The 20,677-nt window shown below is 44.1% G+C and overlaps 2 protein-coding genes across 2 annotated transcripts in view; both read left to right on the forward strand.

Moving 5' to 3' along the window:
* The first annotated feature begins 128 nt into the window (after positions 1 to 128).
* LOC117504593 (embryonal Fyn-associated substrate-like) lies at positions 129 to 15,582 on the forward strand. The gene is given in 9 exon segments (XM_034164079.1): positions 129 to 676; positions 1,038 to 1,213; positions 3,936 to 5,192; positions 5,277 to 5,396; positions 6,941 to 7,909; positions 8,067 to 8,138; positions 13,186 to 13,443; positions 13,536 to 13,682; positions 13,684 to 15,582. Coding segments are annotated over 8 exon segments (2,871 nt in total). The 5' UTR covers positions 129 to 676; positions 1,038 to 1,201; the 3' UTR covers positions 13,720 to 15,582.
* A 218-nt stretch (positions 15,583 to 15,800) lies between these two features.
* acin1b (apoptotic chromatin condensation inducer 1b) overlaps positions 15,801 to 20,677 on the forward strand; it is a 34,505-nt gene continuing 29,628 nt past the window's right edge. Inside the window, 2 exon segments of the mRNA XM_034164087.1 lie at positions 15,801 to 15,976; positions 18,948 to 19,013. Of these exon segments, the coding sequence (XP_034019978.1) occupies positions 15,842 to 15,976; positions 18,948 to 19,013 (201 nt within the window). The 5' untranslated portion in view covers positions 15,801 to 15,841.

Consider the following 20,677-nt stretch of genomic DNA (forward strand, 5'->3'; position numbering starts at 1 on the left):
CATACATGTATAACACCGAACTACAAACTCCTCACGGTTACTTAAGTTCACGCTTTCAGGCGGCGCGTTAGCGTTTAAAATGCGTCGTTTGCAATCGCAGATGTGTTTGGCAGCATTCACTTACCTGGAAATCAATTAATTTGGATATTTATTTGCAAAAAAGAAAGTACTTCCATGCGGTTTAGACCTTTGCTACGGACGATTCGGTGCTTCATGTGAAAGTCTGCGCTGTCAAAATAAAAGTTTAAGCGCCTTTAACTCGGATTGATCGTGAACGTTTAAATTTTCAATCTTCACCTCTTTAACTATAAACTCACAAACGCAAGCATTGATGTATTACCGCAGTATTACTTTTGTGTTTTAAAAATGTATTTTTTTAAGCAATTGTTTGAATTACGGGCGACATTGGCTGTCCCTAAACGCATCACCGGGATAACAAGCCAATCCGCGTGGAGCACAGATCTGACAAGGGTTTGGATTAGTGTCATTCGTTGTAGTTCTACGTGCCGTCGGTCACTGTGTTGTGGAGATCTTCCAATCACGTAACGCGTAGCTCCACAGGAGGCGGAGCTAACGTTGTTGATTGAACGCTGATGGCCTCAGGTTTTCACGCCTCAAAGGTTTTTTTTTTTATGTGGGACTGTACGCCGATGCAAAGTTTGCTGGTGATAACGAGGTACTTATTTAATAACCGCGGCTTTATCGCCTAACGGGCAGGTCTGTTTAGCGGTTTTACCGGGCGGCGCTATTGTTTTGAACCGTAGTGAACGCTAAAGCTAGCAGCTAGGCCCCGAGCTAATCGGTTAACACCTCGGTTTTACTGTACACAGCAGTTTCACGAATAATTATAAATTACAGTTTTGTCAGCGAGGAAAAACCGCTTAAATATCACTTTTGGGAGAAGGAGCCGCTTTTAACGCCACGTTAGTGGGCTGGGAGGGACCGGCAGGTGTTGCCAGTTTCTGTCGTTTTACGCACAGATCCAAACGTTAGCATAAAAACCACAAATCATAACGTCAGATGTTTTTGGATTGCAGGTTTCTTATGAAGCGGACGCGGCTTGGATTGTAAGTTGTCACATGGCTCGTGCGCAGAGCCAGCTGTGCCCCAGCACCGGACTGGAGAAGCACAGCTGACCTACATGGATGATCCGGGTTGACCACAAACGCCTCCAGCTTTTAGTTTGTGACATTGAGCAGCTATGTCCGTTTCTGTGAGTACATTTATTCATTTCTCTTTCTGGAGGATTTGGCACTTATATTGATCACAGATTAGGGGACATACTTGTCCCGAAATGTTGGAAACACAGGCATAGAACCGAGAGTTTTAATTAAATTTTTAAGATCGAGATCTCTTTTGCAAGAGAGACCTGGACGATTCTAAAGTTTCTAGTTCACCTAACCTGCATGTCTTAAATGTTGGAGGAAACCTCGAGAACATGCAAACTCCACACAGAAAGGCCACAGGTGGGAATCGATCCCGTGACCTTCTTGCTGTGAGGTAACAGTGCTAACCACTAATCACCTTGCTGCCTTAAAAAATAAAATGCTTGCAGGTGTGTAATAAGTCGCTCACTTGAATTTCCGTGAGTGCACTTTTTAGCAATGATAGCCAAATTTAGGGGATGTTTATTTAAGATGCGACTTCTGAAATTAAAATGTGTGGTTACTAGAGTGACAAAAACTGACCTTTTCTCAACTATATTGTGTGTATTCGTGATTATACTGTTTGTATTTATTGGCTGTATTTTCATATTGTGTGCACTTTTTGTGCTTTGCTCTTGTAGTGTTTTTTTTCCAGTATCATGGAATCCAGTTGTAATTTAGTTTTACTGACTATGACAAATGAATGTTAAAATGTTGCAAAAATACATACATTTCAAAGATTGACAAGTAGATGGGGTGAATATTGTCTGGATATCACATGTAGCAATTTCGTCCTTTTAGTGTAGCAGATAACTGAAACAATCATGCAAATGGTGATAAAAGCAACAAATTAAGCAGAAATACTCCTTAGACACTCCTCTTTTGAAAAAATCGATTGGCCACTTGAATTTTCAATCGGCGGTCAGGTAGGGGTCAGTTGAAGAATTACACAGAGGTCAAAATTAAAAGATGCTCCAATCATATTGAAAAATATTCCACATTATTTGCCTGATCATAAAGATTCCAAAAGGGTATGGTTTGGACTATCTGTGACTGAATTCTATGGAGTTATGGGATAAAAACAGCAAGAATGGTGACAAAGGTCAGTTTCATTTTGTACAGGGATCACAAGTTAAAGTTGCTCCAATTTTGGTAAAAAGTGATGCAAATTATTGGTTGAGCTAATAGGATTAATAAATGGAGTAGTGTTGACAGTGTTGAATGCTTGCTCTCCAAAGTAAAGGTCAAACAAGGTCTACGTCTATTGGATTCTATGACATGTGACATATGTTACCCCGTAACGTGATAAGTAAGGATGATACATGGTCCAAACTATTCCTTTTTAAAACTGTGTTAACTAGTAATTTGCATCACTTTTTACCAAAATTGGAGCAACTTTAACTTTTGACCTCTGTACAAAACGACACTGACCTTTGTCACCATTCTTGCTGTTTTTATCCCATAACTCCATAGAATTCAGTCACAGATAGTCCAAACTATACCTTTGTGGAATCTTTATGATCAGGCAAGTAATGTGGCATAGGTTTCAATATGATTGGAGCATCTTTTAATTTTGACTTCTGTGTAATTCTTCAATTGACCTCTACCTGACCACCGATTGAAAATTCAAGTGGCCAATCATTTTTTTTTCAAAAGAGGATTGTCTGAGGAGTATTTCTGCCGAATTTAATGCTTTTATCACCATTCGCAGGATTCTACTCTAAATATTCTCTTGTCTGCTGCACTATTTTATGTTATTTGTTAATTGAGGATTTGGGAGGGTGCTTTTTCTGGTGATAGTTAAAAAGTGCAGGTTTTTTTCCCTCCAGAAGCGCTTTGCACTATAGCGCCACCAGTGCAACCGCAACTGACTTTCAGTCATTTTACACAATAATTATGAAAAAAACAAGACTGTGATCCTGGGATTTAAGCCAGAAAAAAATTGTATTCATGTGAAGTAAAAACTAGAGTTTGCTTGTTAAAACCAGTCCTTGGATAATACCTGACATGTGGAGATTGTTACTTATCTAATATGTAATTAACATTAACAGCAGTTGCCATGGAATAAAGACAAAGCAAAAGAAGCAAAACCCACAGAAAATAAATGCAAATAATAGGTTCTATTAAGAATAAATCATAAATTCAAAGTTGTTCTTCTGGCCATTGACTTTGTCCTTTAATGTATATATTTTTGTTGCATCCTCATTGTCTCCATTAAGGAGGTCCCATGTTTCTGTGTAGCCTAGTGGTCCCCAGGGGGTAGGTTTAGAAAATGGAAGGGGGGTAGGGAAGGGGGGGGGGGTCTGACTCTGTGACTTTAAATGGCAATTAGACCCTGAGCAGCACGGGACAGATGCACCACTCGTCCCCTCCTCCCCCTCCTCCTCTCTCATTACCATGAAGCCCCTTGTGTCTGTTTGAACATTGATTCTCTCTTGGCTCTTCTTTCTTTGCTTCATCATCATCGACACAGCTGTGAATTTTCAACGGGCCATGATTCTGCGTTTTACATTTTGACCCCTTTTTGTTCGTGCCCTCTTCCACTGTCACTTGGAGACATCTTCCCTGTTCTCAGCTCATCACTCATTCAAACCAGTAAAAACAAGCATTTCTTTTGTATTCTGGACTCTGCATTGACATGAGGATGGACTGTTTGTGTTTCACATTAGCTGCTTTGAATTCAGTCTTTTTAAATGTACTCTAATTTAGTGTGTGTGTGTGTGTGTGTGTGTGTGTGTGTGTGTGTGTGTGTGTGTGTGTGTGTATGTACTGTTGTCTCCCCCTCCTCAGACGGTTTTGGCAAAAGCGTTGTTTGACAACACCTCGGAGAGCCCTGAGGAGCTCGCATTCCGGAAAGGCGACATCCTGATGGTGCTAGAACAGGAGCAAAGCGGTGGGCCCGGGTGGTGGCTCTGTTCCCTTCATGGCAAACAGGGCATTGCCCCAGCCAACCGCCTCCGTCTCCTCCAGACTACCCTACCCCCAGGCTCAGAATGCCGTGGTGGCTCCGGTGAGGACTCCGTCTACCTGTCTCCTGGCCCTCCGCTGGCCCGGATGGCCGGCAGTGGCAGCGCAGAGGACGTAGATGGAGTGTATCGCTCTCCACTCTGTGCAGGTGAAGGGCGAGGAACTGGACCTGCCTCAAGACCTGGGGAGCTCTGCAGAGTTGATGGAGGGCGACCCCGATCTCACTCTAGCTCTGGTACACGACCCCGACCTGACTGGGATATAGGGGGGCCCGGCCGACCGCGATCCCCTTCTCTCAGAGGGCGTGGCTCAGAAACAGCTGGGACATTTTATCAGACTCCAGCGGTTCAACATTTGAGGCAGACAGGAACTCCTCTGTCCTCAGAGTCTCTGTACCTTTCCCCCAGTGGAGTTCCAAGATCAGCTGAGGAACTAGAGGACGCCACCTATCTAGTTCCAAGAGAACAGTTGGATGACTGTTATTTAGTGCCCAAAGGTATGCCACTCGCAAGCGAGACTGTTTACCAAGTCCCCGCAGGAGCTGTCTGCTCCAACGGCCCCGCTACAGTGACCGGAACACCTGGTGCCTCCCAGCCAAAAGTTAGCCACAAAATGCCCACTGCTGTGGGTGCAAGCCTTCAGAGGACTTCCACTGCAGTGTTGCCTTTGCAGGCTCAGGTGTCTCCCAGAGAGCTGCTCAAAGCAGTTTCTGCTAACGCCGCCTGCAGGGGCAAACCTGGAGCAGCCAGTCATTGGGGGTCACCTTTATTGGGTCGGGCAGTGCAGGTCAGGGTTCCCGGGTCACCAAATTTTGGCCGCAAACCTCCTCCTCCAGCACCTCCAGTGAGGGGAGTCACAAGGAAGGATGCACAGCAAGTCTCTACGTCCTTAGTGGATACTCAGTCGGTTTCCAAATCTGCCAGTCAGCCTTCGTCTGCGTGTGTGCAGCACGGAGTCGACCAAAAAAGAGGAACTCCTCAGGTTAAGGAGGACAGAGTCCACAGTGTCCTGGAGAACAGCAATGGTGTGGAGCAGAGAAAAGGAGAACACCAGCAGGATCAGAGTAATCCTGGTGATCAGGTAAGTGATGGTTATTAGTTCTCCTGAGGTGAAGTGTTATGTTTCTTAAATTGGCGTCATAATTTTTATTTTTTATGCTGATAGGTTTATGACACGCCTCCTAGTGGCAGGTGGCATTGTTCAGTCCCGTGTGCAGTCACTGAAGATAATGGCATCTACGACACGCCTCGTAGTGTCCCGCCGCAAGCTTACCCCGAGATAGAGGTAAAGCACGACGTGCAGTGGAACCCAGTCAGCCTCCAGTTTTCCTGAAGTGACCTGACACCTTGTTGTCTTTGCTCCCCTTCAAACGTCGGCATAATGACTTCTGTTGATTAAAGTTCAGGGAAAGTTGATGTAGAACGTTCACCGTGTAATCCTCAGAACCAGTCAAACGACTTTATTTCAAGTCTGTTCAAGCTACAAAAGATAACTATCAAGTTCTGTCACCCCAACTCCCCCACATTAAACTAGTCTGTCTCACCCCCAACACTAAACTAGTCTGTCTCACCCCAACTCCCCCCACATTAAGCTCCTCTATCACACCTCCAACCCCCCCACGTTAAAATAGTCTGTCTCACCCCCACGTTATGGTAGTCGTGTGTCGTCCCTCCAAGGCGAGGCCACACCTGTCTGTCTTCCTGTCTATCCAGTCCATGTGCTGCTGCTATTTTTCTCCGGGTCACACCCATTTGTGGTTGCTGTGACGAGGCCACACCCCCTCCAGTGGTCTTCTTACTGACTGTCAGCTGTCTGCTTGTACAATGTGTTTCTAATAATGAGCGCTGACTCTGTTATACATAATTCCACAAACAGGAGATCTTGGGCTGTTTGTTTAGCTGAGATTTATTCATGTTTTTATTTTATTATTATTTTTTTTTTAGTTATATACTTTGTCATAGGTTGCCATTTTTTGTGTTTTTCTGTGCTGGAAGTTGGTTACTTTTTAAGATAAAGTCCGACATGATGTTTACTGTCCACAGGCTGCAGTTTCTTGCAGGTTGTTTGGCAAAAGTTTTAATTTTAAACTCCACAAGTTCCCAGAAGTGGAACATTAAATATTTCAATGAGAAGTCCCTGTGCAGAGTGAAAATCTTCCAGTTGGTTCTGCTGGAGTCCCCCTAAATTTTGAATGTGTGTGTAGTTGTGTGGACCAGTTTTGGTTTTAAACCATCATTGTGAAGACTTTCTGGCTGGTCATCGCTGTCTGATGGTTGAGACTTGGTCTTCGGGTTTGGTTTTTCTCTGATGGTCATTGTTTGGGGCTGCAGTACGTCTATGAGTTGTCCTCACAAGTATAGAGAGACAAACGTGTGAGTGAGTGACTGAACAAAATGACTGAGTTTTGGACCAAATGTAGTGGAATGATTCAGTATCTGCCAGCGGGATAAAAGATTAAAGGTCCAAGTTCAGGCCCAGTGCTTTTGTATGTCGGGGATAGAGAGACTGATTACTGTGGGGGATTATTTAAAGCTGCATCTTTGGTTGCTTTCAACACCAATATGAACGCGATTGTCACCTTGGTCACAAGAACACTGACCTTGGAAGGTGACATTTGAGGTCACACCTGTTCAACCCCCGTATGGATCAGACAGAGTGGGAGTGTTGTGTGTTGGTGGAGGACACAGTGGTTCAGTGTTGCACGTTCACTCTACATCATGGTCGCTCTTCTTGAATCTGAAATGTCTTCTGCTTTTGAAGTGTCCTGTTGCCTCTGTGAACCAGATGGCTGTAGGTTTACCGGCTGTCTTCCATTTGTAATCTTTCAGGTCTATGACGTGCCCACTGTGGCTGTAAATGTGTCCATGTCAGATGTACAGCACACCGGTCCCGCGTCTGTGGCTGACGAGGTTGATGAGGACGTCTACAGCGTCCCCACTCTTCCAGGTCTCCCTCTGGGTCCAGGTGAGTCCACCACAAACCTCTGTGGAGATGATGTCAGTGATGTAGGACAGCCTGTGCCCAGTTCTGAGAAACGAGTCGGCACTGGAGATCGTCACAGAGACTCTTCTGAGCCCGACTGTGGGATCTACGACATGCCTGCTCTGACCGCTGAAGTTCTGCCACACTCCTCCTCCTCGTCCTCCTCCACCTCCACTCGCCGTCTCTCAGTTTCCAGTAATGGCTCCAGCGATGTGCATTGGAGAGCCACGCTTTCCAGCCTTGTCCAGTCTGTGTTGAGCACAGCGTCTTGCTCGGCCTCCACGCTGTCATCGCGAGACCTCGCCACCTCCTTGGCTGAAATCTTGTCCACATGGAAAGCTAATCATTCTGGTGATCCTCTACCACCACTTCAGCAGACATGGGCCCGTCTGTCAGACCTCCTGCCAGCGTTATCGGCCATCGGCAGCGGCCCTCCGTCTGAAGGCCTCTTGTCCTTGGTCCAGCGTTCCCTTGAGGAAAGTGCCCTTCTGCTGCAGGCTCAGAGCCGCCCCCGTCTGCCATCCCAAGAATCCCTGTCCCGTAGGCCGTTGCCTGCTCTCCCAGTCCCAGTGGCTGATGGGAAAACACCTGGAGGCGGGATGGGCTCACGTAAAGGCAGTTGGATCCAGGAGAGGCCCCTACCCCCAACCCCTCAACCAGCTTTCCCCTTGCCTCCCGCTCCTCCCACTGTGACCCTCACTGTGGGTTCTGGAGGTGAAGACGACGACCCCAGCAACGAGTACGCGGGGATCAGCCTGGGCCCTGTCCCGGCCCCAGTACCTGCTGCCGACAGCGTTGGATACGTCAAACTGCAGGTTAGCGTTGGGATTTTTGTCATGCGACTTGTTTTTATATCGTATGATGTAATTTGTAAATGTAGTGGTAGGTTTTTTTTTTTTTTTTTTTGCAGGCGTAAAGTCATCAACATTTGTTCTGAACTTGAATGCGAATGTGTTTGTGTTTCCACATCAGGGAAAACCTGATCCACTTCCTGACGTGGTGGCTGAGAATGGACAAACACAAACGATCACCGCCGAGCCAAGGGTTAGTCTGAGTTTAGTCTTTTCTCTTTTTTTTTTTTTTTTTTTTATTGGGTCTGCACAGATGAGTCATTGATTCGCTCGCTGTTCACAGTGTGTCCTGTTTACTAATGAGTCAATAATCCAGCTCGCAGCCTCGTCGTCGGTTTGCTCTGCGGCTCCTGATGTGATCTAATCCTGTGTTTGTGGACCATCAGCATGATTACACACCATCCTGTTGGCTTCTGTCTCTGCAGCCTTTAGAATCTGTTTATATGTTGAAAGATTTAAAGGCCAGTGCAACAGGACCGTTTGGTTTTTGAGGCTGAAGTCGTGTTTTTCCAGACGGTCTGGATTTTCTTTTTTTCTTGATTTGGTGAGATTCTTGTGTTAAGTCGTTCGTGCTGAAACAAGAGAACGCTTGTGTGAGTGTTGAGTCTCATCTTGCAGAGAATGAAGCCTGCAGGACAATAAACGACAGAAAGTCACACAATCCCCCTTTAAGAGTCTTGTTTTCTTCACCACGTCTTTCTCTCTGTCTGAATATTTATCATGAAATATCACGACTAAAATGTTCCAGCTCTTCTCTGGGTTCAAAGACGAAAAAAAAAAGCTTCTGAAATTTTTGTTTTTAATGTTTGCAAGCAAATACAGTAGCTGTTGGTACGAACTATATCATGTGATCACCCTCATCTGACTTTACGGTGTTTCAAAAGGTCGCTGATGGAGTTCCACTGAATTCCTTGGAGGTGGTCCAAGGGTTAGGGAGGAGGAGATTACACTTTCTGTCTCAAATTTTTAAATTTTCCATTTATCTTCTTGTTTAAATTTCTTTCCTTGTCATTGCAAACATCTGGCACCTGTTTGTAAATAGTTATAACAGCCAACCTCAGCTACACCAACACCTGCAGAGCAGGTCGATCACTGGATAAGTCGTTGGGACTATGAATATGTAGACCACAGCTCAGTTCTCAGACTACCTGTCTGTGCTCTTGGACAAAGCAGTCTGCATAGTCTCAGTCCACCCAGCTGTAAATGGGTACAGGACATTGCTGGGGAAGTGACCTGCCATGGACTGGTGTATCCTCCAGAGACAGATGTAGACTCTAATCCACTTCATGCAATGGAATTTGGGGGTAAATGCCAGCACCAGTTGGCCCCAGGCTTTATGTAGAACTTACTTCTATTCCACCAGCAGACGTACAGTAGTGTTCAGAATAATAGTAGTGCTATGTGACAAAAAAGATTAATCCAGGTTTTGAGTATATTTCTTATTATTACATGGGAAACAAGGTACCAGTAGATTCAGTAGATTCTCACAAATCCAACAAGACCAAGCATTCATGATATTCACACTCTTAAGGATATGAAATTGGGCTATTAGTAAAAGAAGTAGAAAAGGGGGCGTTCACAATAATAGTAGCATCTGCTGTTAAAGCTACAAACTCAAAACTATTATGTTCAAACTGCTTTTTTATCAATCCTGTGAATCATTAAACTAGTATTTAGTTGTATAACCACAGTTTTTCGTGATTTCTTCACATCTGCGAGGCATTAATTTTGTTGGTTTGGAACCAAGATTTTGCTCATTTACTAATGTGCTTGGGGTCATTGTCTTGTTGAAACACCCATTTCAAGGGCATGTCCTCTTCAGCATAAGGCAACATGACCTCTTCAAATATTTTGACATATCCAAACTGATCCATGATACCTGGTATGCGATATATAGGCCCAACACCATAGTAGGAGAAACATGCCCATATTATGATGCTTGCACCGCCATGCTTCACTGTCTTCACTGTGAACTGTGGCTTGAATTCAGAGTTTGGGGGTCGTCTCACAAACTGTCTGTGGCCCTTGGACCCAAAAAGAACAATTTTACTCTGATCAGTCCACAAAATATTCCTCCATTTCTCTTTAGGCCAGTTGATGTGTTCTTTGGCAAATTGTAACCTCTTCTGCACATGTCTTTTATTTAACAGAGGGACTTTGCGGGGGATTCTTGCAAATAAATTAGCTTCACACAGGTGTCTTCTAACTGTCACAGCACTTACAGGTAACTCCAGACTGTCTTTGATCATCCTGGAGCTGATCAATGGGTGAGCCTTTGCCATCCATCCATCCATTTTCTTCCACTTTATCCGGAGTCGGGTTGCAGGGGCAGCAGGTCAAGCAAAGCCGCCCAGACCTCCCGATCCACACACACCTCCCCCAGCTCCTCCGGGGGAACCCCAAGGCGTTCCCAAGCCAGCCGAGAGATGTAGTTCCTCTAGTGTGTCCTGGGTCTTCCCCGGGGCCTCCTCCCAATGGGACGTGCCCGGAACACCTCTCCAGTGAGGCGTCCAGGGGACATTGGGAAAAGATGCTCGAGCCACTTCAACTGACTCTTTTTGACGTGGAGGAGCAGCGGCTCCGAGCTCCTCCCAAGTGACCGAGCTCCTCACCCTATCTCTAAAGGAGCGCCCAGCCACCCTTCGGAGGAAACTCATCTCAGCCGCTTGTACTTGCGATCTCGTTCTTTCGGTCATGAGCCAAACCTCATAACCATAGGTGAGGATCCGAACGTAGATCGATCGGTAAATCGAGAGCCTTGCCCCCCTACTCGGCTCTCTCTTCACCACGACGGTCCGATACAGTGACCGCATCACTGCAGACACTGTACTGATCCGTCTATCGATCTCACGCTCCATCCGTCCCTCACTCGTGAACAAGATCCCGAGATACTTAAAAAATTCTGTCCATAAAAATAATGAACAGAACCGGTGACAAAGGGCAGCCCTGGCGGAGGCCAACGTGCACTGGAAACAGGTTTGACTTAATAAATGTCACACTTATTTAATAATTTGAGAATCCATTAAAAAAAAAAAAAAAAAAATAGTAATAATAAATTTCTCAAACTCCATATCCAAAATTTGAATCGGTAGTCACTACATTGGTGCATCTCTAGACAATTGAAGTGTCATTTATAGGAGACCTTTTAACAGAGTGGAGGACAGATCTGGCCCAATATAATCTAAAAATGGGCGCCATACTTTGTTAAACTGATGCCCAGTGTCATGAATGATGCTTGTGAGATATTTTAAAGGAATTAGCTCAAAAACAATTTTTCGCCAGCCACTAATAGATGGGATCCGGTCACTGACCAAGTTCAAAAGAATATTTTTTCTTGCAGCAAAAGTTAGCGTATTGTAAAGTCTTTTACCAGCAGCTGTTTTTACACATTTACTTGGGAGGCCCAGGAGTAAAGATACAGGGTTTGCTTCTAAATCCAATAGTAATATTTTCTCAATCTCCAATTTTGACCCAGTATCTTTGAAGTTCATGACAAGTCCATAAACAATGAGTTAGGTTCCTACTTCAGTTTTGCACTTAAGACAGAGAGGAGAAAGGGTGCGGTCAAAGAGGTGTCTGCGGTGCGGAGATATATGAAGTCGATGAATAATTTTAACTGTATTTCTTTAGTTCGTGTACAAATTGAAATCTTTTTTGCACAAGACCAGATACTATCCCATGTCTCTTCATCAATGGTTAAAGACAACTCCTTTTCCCACACACCCCTCACTCCCTGCGTATCAGTAGTAGTTAAATTGTTCAGAACACTGTACAGAGAGCTTACAGACACTTTTCTGCAATGTTGTTTAAACAGCATATCCTCTAATGGGGATATTTCAGGGTGGTCGATGAGAGTAGTACTATGAGTGACATAATGTCTTATTTGCAGAAAACGAAAAAAATATTGCTTCATCAGTTTGTGGCGTTGTGAAAGTTGTTCAAATGACATTAGTCTGTCATCAGAAAACAGGTCCTTGAGCATCCTGACATCCTTATGTAGCCACTGATATTTGTTTTAGTTTAACTAAAATGTTTAAATCAGTATTTCTCTGGACCTAAGTTTTTCTATAGTTTTGCACTAATTTTAACTAATGAGCCATATAAAAATAAGTTTACTTAATTAACATTTCTGCTTAACTAAAGTGGGATGTGAAGCAGCTTTTTTTTTTTTTCTTGTAACCTCTGAGCTCAGCATTGCTGGGTCTGTTTGGGGTTCTTGCTCTAAAATCAGGACAGTTATGATGAGGAAAAACAAAAATATAAAAAAAATGATTATGTTGTTGTGGTTAGAAAACTTATACATGCATGTAGGTTGTGATGTCAGTTTGCTTAAAGGCGAAGAAAAGGTGAAAATGTGCAGAAAGAAAATACAAATACACACATTAAGCAGAACAACTAAACTGGGAGATCAGGGTGAGAAAATAGTCATCAAAAAATCCTCCAGAATGCATCCCTGGACATCAAATACTCAAAATGTTTGGGGGTCCAGACCCCCTGCAGACAAAGGTCCTCTTTAACCAAAAAGAACCCCCCATTTCAGATCCTGGCTGCAGGCCTGAGATTTTAACTGCTATTGAATGAAGTAAAAGCCGGCCCCTTAAAATGTGTTTATCCTGAAGTATTTAAATACTGTGTTGGTTAAAGTCTTTCTATAATATGATGCCACATAGAAAAGAGCAGCATCGGTTGGTGAGGGAAACATAATCTTTTCAGCAGGAGAACAATTGCTCTTCACTGTCTCCACCTTGTTTTACCTTAAATCCTCAGGCGCGACCACAAAAGGGTTTGTGTAAAAGGTAGATGGTGAAACAGGTGATGATTCGGCCATGAAAAATATTTCAGAAGGTTTTTTTTTTTTTCCTCCCCCTCTTAAATCCTTGCAGATAAAATGTTTTGGTCCTCTCCAGAGAACCCTTGGGTGCCACTTTGACTCCCTTTGTGTCAAAGGTGTGGGTACCTCAGGAGACTCTGGTGAGGCTATGACACAGTGGCCATGCGACGTGTTTTCCTGAGCTTTATCCAGTGTGGCCAGGACTCACCCACACATGGAGGAGATGTGACAGATGGTGGTTAGTTTTGGGAGTCAGAGATGGACTGGTGTTGCCCGTCAGGACCCAGGATGTTTCCTTAGCAGAGTGGATGCTCTCTGACCTGACACTTGATGTCATTTACCTTGTTTAAAACGCTTCTTTACTTCAGCAGGATGTTTGACAAGCAGCTTTCCTCTTTCCTTTCCACAGTTGACCCCGTCCCCTCCCCTGCCGGTGTCCCTCTCCTTGGAGGACTCGGAGCTGCTGACCTTCTACTCCTCCCAGAGTCTCGCCCATCTCTCCTGCCTGGCAGATGCCATCGATGTGCTCTTCGAGAGCGTGCAGGGCAACCAGCCGCCACGCGTCTTCGTCTCCAGAGGGAAGAGTCTCATCGTGACGGCCCACAAACTGGTGTTTATCGGCGACACGCTTTCCCGTTTGCTTCTGTCTGCGGACCTTCGCGCTAAAGTAAGCAGCACGAGCCTCAGCTTGGCGTTGGGGTTGAGACCTCGCCGTAATGTTTCTGAAGCATATCTATTTATTTCTGTGCCCGACTCCAGATCACGGCATCAGGAGGACGACTGTGCCAGGCCTTGAAGTCGGTTGTCGTGGCGACAAAAGGTGCTGCACAGAACTACCCATCGGTGAATGCCACCCAGGAAATGGTGGACCGTGTGGCTGAGCTGTCCCAGCAGGCAGCTGTCTTCCTCCACCCTGCTCCAGCGTCTGGCAGAAATATCTTGATTTTTTTTTTTTTTTCTCTCTCTCTCACTTTGCGTTAAACTGTTGACACTAAACATTTCCTCTCTTTGAAATGCCTTATTTGTTGTTGGACTCTGTTGTTTTGGGTTTTTTGCTGCTGGGAGTTTGGATTTGGACCGTGTTGGTTTATCTGCTGACCTTCGTGCTTGACGTCACACTTCTCTTTATGACTCTTAATAATTTATTGCATATTTGAGCTCGGTGCAGCTTTTCTTTTTAACCATTTAGGCTGAGAGCTTTGCTTTTTTGTGTTTGCTGTATTTATCTCTGTTTTCCTTCCTTCCTGTATTTATTTAACCCCTGAGTTTCAGGACTGGCAGGGACAGGAGGCCCCGAGTCCTGCTCCAGGCCTCTCTGTTCCTCTGATGCCTGAGGTCCTGCTGTGGTGACCCATCATTTTACTCATTTCAGTCTGAATGTGGGTGAACTCAGACCGGATGTGAGGGTGGGTTGAGCCGTGTCGGCTTTGTGCCCTCGCACATTACCCTGATATCCTCACGATGATGTAAACCGAGGATTGCAATAACCATTTTCTTATATTACTTTTTTTTTTCGTTCCACACAATCTTACAAATATCATGAAAGAAACTCTGGGAGATGCAGACAGAGACGGTCATGTGGGTGAGAAATCCTAATCTTGTTCTTTCCCACAGACACGTCAGCCTGGCAAGAGTTAAGAAAACTTGTTGGCCAAGTTTGCTTGTCTCCACACGTCCTTATGATTTTTGTTTTTGTCATTTTCCGTAAGTGTGTACGTTAGTGATGTCGCTGGCACAGTCTGCCTCATGTTGGTTCAAGACACTACATTATTTAATTACTGAGGGCCAATGGTGAAACACGATGTTTGAGAAAAGGCCCCCCCAAGCAGGCGGTGCACCAATAACTTAATATATGGTTGACAATGAACCAGTCAGTCCGTCGCACACGATAATTTGAATTTTATTAAATTTACTTAGCACACGCACACATTTTAAACAAAAAACACGTAAACAATTTCAGTTTTGTGCAGCTGAAAGGCTGTAGGCAGAAGCAAAAGCTTTTAATTTGTGTTCCACGAGTTGTTACTAAGGTTGTTTTTAACGAGTATTGGCCAGATTTGATGAAGCTGAAAGGAATTCTGTTGTGCAAACTCTGGATTAGTTATCTTTTCCATGATGGTGAAGTTAAGTCCCACAGTTCCATCATCTGTGCATGCAGAAGCTTACCCTACTATTAACAACAGTTCAGACTGAAACTGCTCCTGGCATAGCTCACAAAAGCCACATCTGACATTTTGGGTTGAACTGAGCACACCCCTATGTTTCTGCTCCCCCACAGGAGCAGTCTTTTTTTTTTTTTTTTTTTTTTTTTTTGAGTCACCTCAGTATGAGTTGGGTTTTTCTCTTCTAAGCTTTATTATCTGATTTTTAAGAACTCCGGCGTTCTGTATTTGCTTGCTGAAAAGGTGTGTTAAATTAGTCAGTGTTGGGAGCTACCTTGTATTTTTTTAAAGCTATATTTAAAATATATTATGCATATATATATATACTTTAAACTCGTTTGCAGGTGGGGTTTATTTGTTTCCTTTCCTTCCCCTCGACATTGTGTCGTCGTCAGTGGGGCACGTTTGTTAAGGTTCCTGTTGAGGCTCTGCTACTGTTCCAATGCTGACACCTAGTGGAAGTTTGCATGATGTGCAGGAAACTTTCGTATATTTATTGCTAATGTTTTTATTATTTTGCATGGTTTAATTTTCCGCGTGCACTTCATCATGGGTTGACTTTATAAGGTGATATGCAAAGAATGTTTTTTGGAGGCATGTTACAGTTTACAGATGCAGCTGCATTTTCTTTTGTACTTTTTTAACGCTACGTGAACTCTGGATTTACAGGTACAGAAGTGAAGTTTTTTTTTTTTTTTTTTTTCTCCAGTGATAATGGTACATTTAAAGGCTGTCGAGTATTCATGTTGCAATGCACAAATACATTTTTTTTATTACTTGATGTGTGTGTTTTGTGTTGATGTGGTTCGGAGAAGCCGAGCTCCTCCGGAAACTGCCGAGCAGTGACGTCAAGCAGCCTCCGTAGCGACGCTTGTCGGTCGGGAGTTTAGCGAAGGGAGCAAAATGGCGGATGAGGATATTACGCTGGATGGAAAACCTCTACAGTCGCTCCGTGTCGCGGATTTGAAAGCCGCTCTGGAGCAAAGAAAGCTGTCCAAAAGCGGTCACAAAAATGCGCTGGTGAAGCGGCTGCAAGGGGTAAGTGTTTGTCGGTGTTGCGGCGGCCTGTGTGCAATCTCGCTAAGTTGAGCCGGAGCCACGGATGGAGGGGGGCTAACGTTAGAGGCCGTAACGGTGTTTGCGCTCAGCAGCGGGACCACAAACTCCCGTTAATACGCCTTTCCGCTCGACAACACTTAGCTTTCGGCTAACGGCGCCTGACAGCGCGGAGAAACCGTCCCGTGGCGCGGTTCGCACTCGCTTCGCAACTCTTTGCGCCCCGTGTTGCACGCTGAAGTGTGCACCTGTCAAATCGAGGCCTAAGTGGGGGCGCGCGCACCGAGAGTACAGTACGCACGCGCCCTCGTGTGAAGTGTGTCCACGGGAGCGCGCGCTGCAATGTAAACACTTTCAGAATGCTGTCAAAAGTTGTACATTATTGGATGTTTTTGTCAAGTTTCTACTAATCACAAACGCGGTCGCGTGGGTTTAACTACACTTCAAACGCTTCAGTGACGGTTCCGGGGGGCGGGGCGGGGGGGGATGTTCTGGCGCAGTTACAACTGAAGCCTGATCAATGTCGATTTCCTTTTTTTTTTTTTTTTTTTTTTTTTTTTTTTTTTTGAGGGGTGGGGGGTGGCAAGAACAGATCTTGGGGAGTAAAACATTTGATATACACACACCTGACACATAAATATTTATTTCTTGCGAGCTTTAAGTAAATATAACAGGAAAAATGTTAAACTTACTCCATTTATACATAAATACAACTGTGTAGGACAGCATGCAAAACCATCTTGGCGGTATCGCTACGACATATCTTGTTGCTGTAAGATGGCCACTCTGAAAATGATGGCAGCTGATAACTTTGCCTCTGTCTCTTCGAGCTAATGAGACCTCGGGGTAATGAGGGTCCCACCTATACTTAATATTGTAAACCAGTGGTTTTCAAACTGATTTAACTGTGTTTAAAAATGTCAATCATGAGTCACTTTTGTGCGGATTAAAGTCACTAGCTGGGACTCTTGTCTTGTTGCAGGCAAGAAATGAGAATAGTCCTCGGTTCCGTTCACACAGCTCCAAACACTGCATCGTGCTCTGCCGAGTCACGTTAGAGTCAGGCCGGTATTAACTTCAAAGTGAATCACTGTTTAAATCAAATGACACCTCTTTCCAAATGTTGTAATACAAACAATAAACTACAGTTGACTAAAACTTTCTTTTTTTTTTCTCCCAAAATGAGACGTCCTGCGTTCTTTATGAATTACACTGATGTTGACGTGCAGCCAGCTGAGCTCAGTTCAGAGATATGGAGTGACATTCATGCCATTAATGTCTGAAAGGAAATGCTTTGAGAAAAACTACAGATTTTATTTAGATGTGTTGCCTTAAGTCACTTGCAGCCATTGTAATTGTTCACCGAACCTTATTATCAGCTGTGAGAAAATAGACAGTTAATTTTGGGGCAGTATGTTGGTTGATTCTGATGTTACTCTGCACAGTCAGTATGACTCAGCCCAAGTAAAACCACCACTGCTCCTTCCTGCACCGGGGCACACAATAAAGAACAATACAACATTTCTTCTGCTTTGCTGCTATTGCTAAACATTGCCATTGTTGTCTTTACCACATTAGATGCACTTATTAAACCGAGTTGTTTTTTGTTTTTTTTTGTTTTTTTTTTCATAGCTGCATTTCAGAGTTGATAATTTCAAATTTGGCAATTCCGTCTTGTGTTACAAACACTGTTATTATCCATGGCTGCATGTACGAGGTCAGCATGGTGCACTTCTGCAGTTTACGTCCTCTTCATCTGTGCTGCACTGTTGCAATGTGCCACATGTACATTATTGTGCTCAAAATATGCCAAAAACATATTTGTTATCAAAGTGAGATGTGCTGTGATTCGTCTTGTTTGGGTGACATTCTTGCAGTAAACTTGTTTCTCAGGTATCTTATAATATTATAGGGTTTTTGGTTTCTGTAAATAAACTATTCAATGCATTAGTTTAGGACATTTTCATGTAAAGATTAAAATTGCTCACAGGTGTATAACAGAGTTGCACATATTTGCCAGAGAATTTGAAAACGATGCTCTTGGCTGTTTCGTGCCATAATGTGGTGAATAATAGTTGTTTTTTTTTTTTAAGAACTAACTACCTCTTCATTTGAGGTGGGTGATCATCTGTATTAATGTTTATACATTAATTTTTTTGTTGTTGAGTGTTTACTAAAATTATGTGAAGTACAATAAATTTAGCAAGAGATTGAGTCAGTAAATGGGGCCAGTTTCATTTCAGTTAGCTTGAATTCAAACTGCTTTTGGACACAATGAAGATTATCAAAGGACTGCAGAAATGCTGTTTATTTTCAGTTTCTCATGGGGAAAGCTGTGTTAGGTGATAGGCAGGTATCCCATCCAAAGAGAGGTCACTCCATGACCTGCTTAGCTTCTTGAGGACAGGTTCGTTCCACATGAGACCTGGTCACAGGTGTTTTTGAAGGACAGGTGAGGTGCACAGGTATTCTATTTCAAAACAGATGTCATCTCAGAGTGCTGTTTAGATCATCTAACCCACCTCACGACAAAACGTCTCAAGAGAAACAAACCTCCAGCAGAACAGACTCAGTCAGGAGGACATCTGCTTCAGTAAAAGGAAAAAGATGCAATGACACAGAAGCAGAGAATCATTTAAAAAAAAAAAAAACATTTATGTTGTGAAATAAGTTGATTTTTAGGAACCTTTTTGGCATTAAGTCATCTTATTTCTTGTAATTGATTATACATGTCTTGCATAACTTGTGAACCTGTATTAAAACGGCCAAGTTTATCATAATTTACCCTGTGCAAAAAATACACAAATATAGCGGCATTAAACTGAGTCACACACCGTACAAAAGTTTTAAAAGCCATAAAGAGTTTCAGAGTAAGTAGAAATACCTGGCTTGAGGTTATTTGCGACGTGTTTTCTGAATTTTCTTCCTGCTGTTGCCACCTTGTTCCCTGCAGGCTCTGATGCTGGAGAATCTGCAGAAATCATCTGCCTCTCACAGCCGCCTGCAACCCAATTCTCAGGTAACCGGAAATATTACAAGTGTGAGGTCTGCTCAGAACCACCTGTGGTCCTGGGTGGCAGTCACTCAGACAGACAGCTGGCTCATTGCCACGTGTTGAAGAAGCCACAAGAAGTGACTCTGCATCATAGCCAGCCTGTTCACAGATCCAGTGAGTGCTCTGGAGAATGTGGTCTGATATCAGATTTATATTTTTCCCCAGTTAATTCTGGCGTTCCTCAGGATGTGTTCGAACTGTTACCCTGTTGCGTGGGACTGGGTGCTGGTTGGGTTGTGGAAACCAGTGGCTGAGGTGTCTTTGTTGTAATGAAAGGTTTACTGAGCTTGACTTTGTGGACAATGCTGTGATCGTTGCACAATCAGTGGATACTCTGATTGCAGCACTTCTCAAGTGCTTCTTGGATCCAAGCTTTCAGTAACTTCTTGAACTCGTCCATCAGAAAATGCATCTGGTATGGGTGAACGTATTGAACTTGTGCAGACATTTACTGATCTCAGCAGTGACATCCATGTCTCTAGGTCCATGACATCTGGAAAGATGGTACAGAGCCATCAGGTCCAAAGGTTGAAAGTGTTTGATGATGCTGATATCATAACAAAGTCCTGTCTTATTGTCTGGTTGTTAGACTTGGGACTCTAACTGGTGACCTAAGATGAGGACTGGATGTCTTTGCTGCCAGGTGTCTGTGGCGGATCTTTGGGGTCCCGATGGAATGACTTGTGTCAAATAAATGGTTACTTAGTGAGACTCAGATGAGGAGGATCACTGACACCATGAGGGAACATCAGACACTACATTTAGTCCATGTGGTGAGTTTCTCTGGACATGATCCAGCACACAGGTGTTCAGACCCCAGAGACTGGAGAAAGACAAGGACATGCCCATGTTTCACCTGTTTGCAGCAGACAGTCTGGGTGGTTGCCATCCAGGACCATAGTGTCTGGATGTGGGGACACATGTTCCCAGACTTCAAATACGAGGTCTATTAGATAATAAAACCGACCCTTTTATTTTTTAACTATATGGATTTGAATGACGTGCGATTACACCAATCATGCTTGAACCCTCGTGCGCATGCGTGAGTTTTTTCACACGTGTCGGTGACGTCATTTCCCTGTGGGCAGGCCTTGAGTGAGATGTGGGTCCCGCCCTCTCGGCTGAATTCCTTTGTTTCACACGCTGCTGGAGACGGCGCGTGTTGCTTTATCTAAATTTTTTCTGGACCTGTGAGGAATATCCGAGTGGACACTATTCGAGAAATTAAGATGGTTTTCGGTGAAAAGTTTAATGGCTGATGAGAGATTATGGGGTGTTTCTGTCGCTGTAAGGACTTCCCGCGGAGCGGGACGTCGTGCAGCGCTTCCAGGCGCCGTCGTCGGCCTGTTTCGAGCTGAAAACATCCTAATTTAAGGCTTAATTCACCCAGGACGTCGTGAGAGAACAGAGAAGATTCAGAAGAGGCCGGCATGAGGACTTTATGTGGACATTCCACTGTGTAAGGACATTTTTTAATGAAAGACGTTCGCGCAAATTCGCCGCGTTGTTTCCGTGACGACTCGGCAAATCTGTGTGCGCCGCGACAGGAAAAACACCTCCGTGTTGAAAACCATTTGTAAAATTCAGGCGGCTTTTGATGGCTTTCAACAAGTGAGTAACTGAGAAAT

Source organism: Thalassophryne amazonica, chromosome 23, assembly GCF_902500255.1.
Source record: "Thalassophryne amazonica chromosome 23, fThaAma1.1, whole genome shotgun sequence".
NCBI lineage: Eukaryota > Metazoa > Chordata > Actinopteri > Batrachoidiformes > Batrachoididae > Thalassophryne > Thalassophryne amazonica.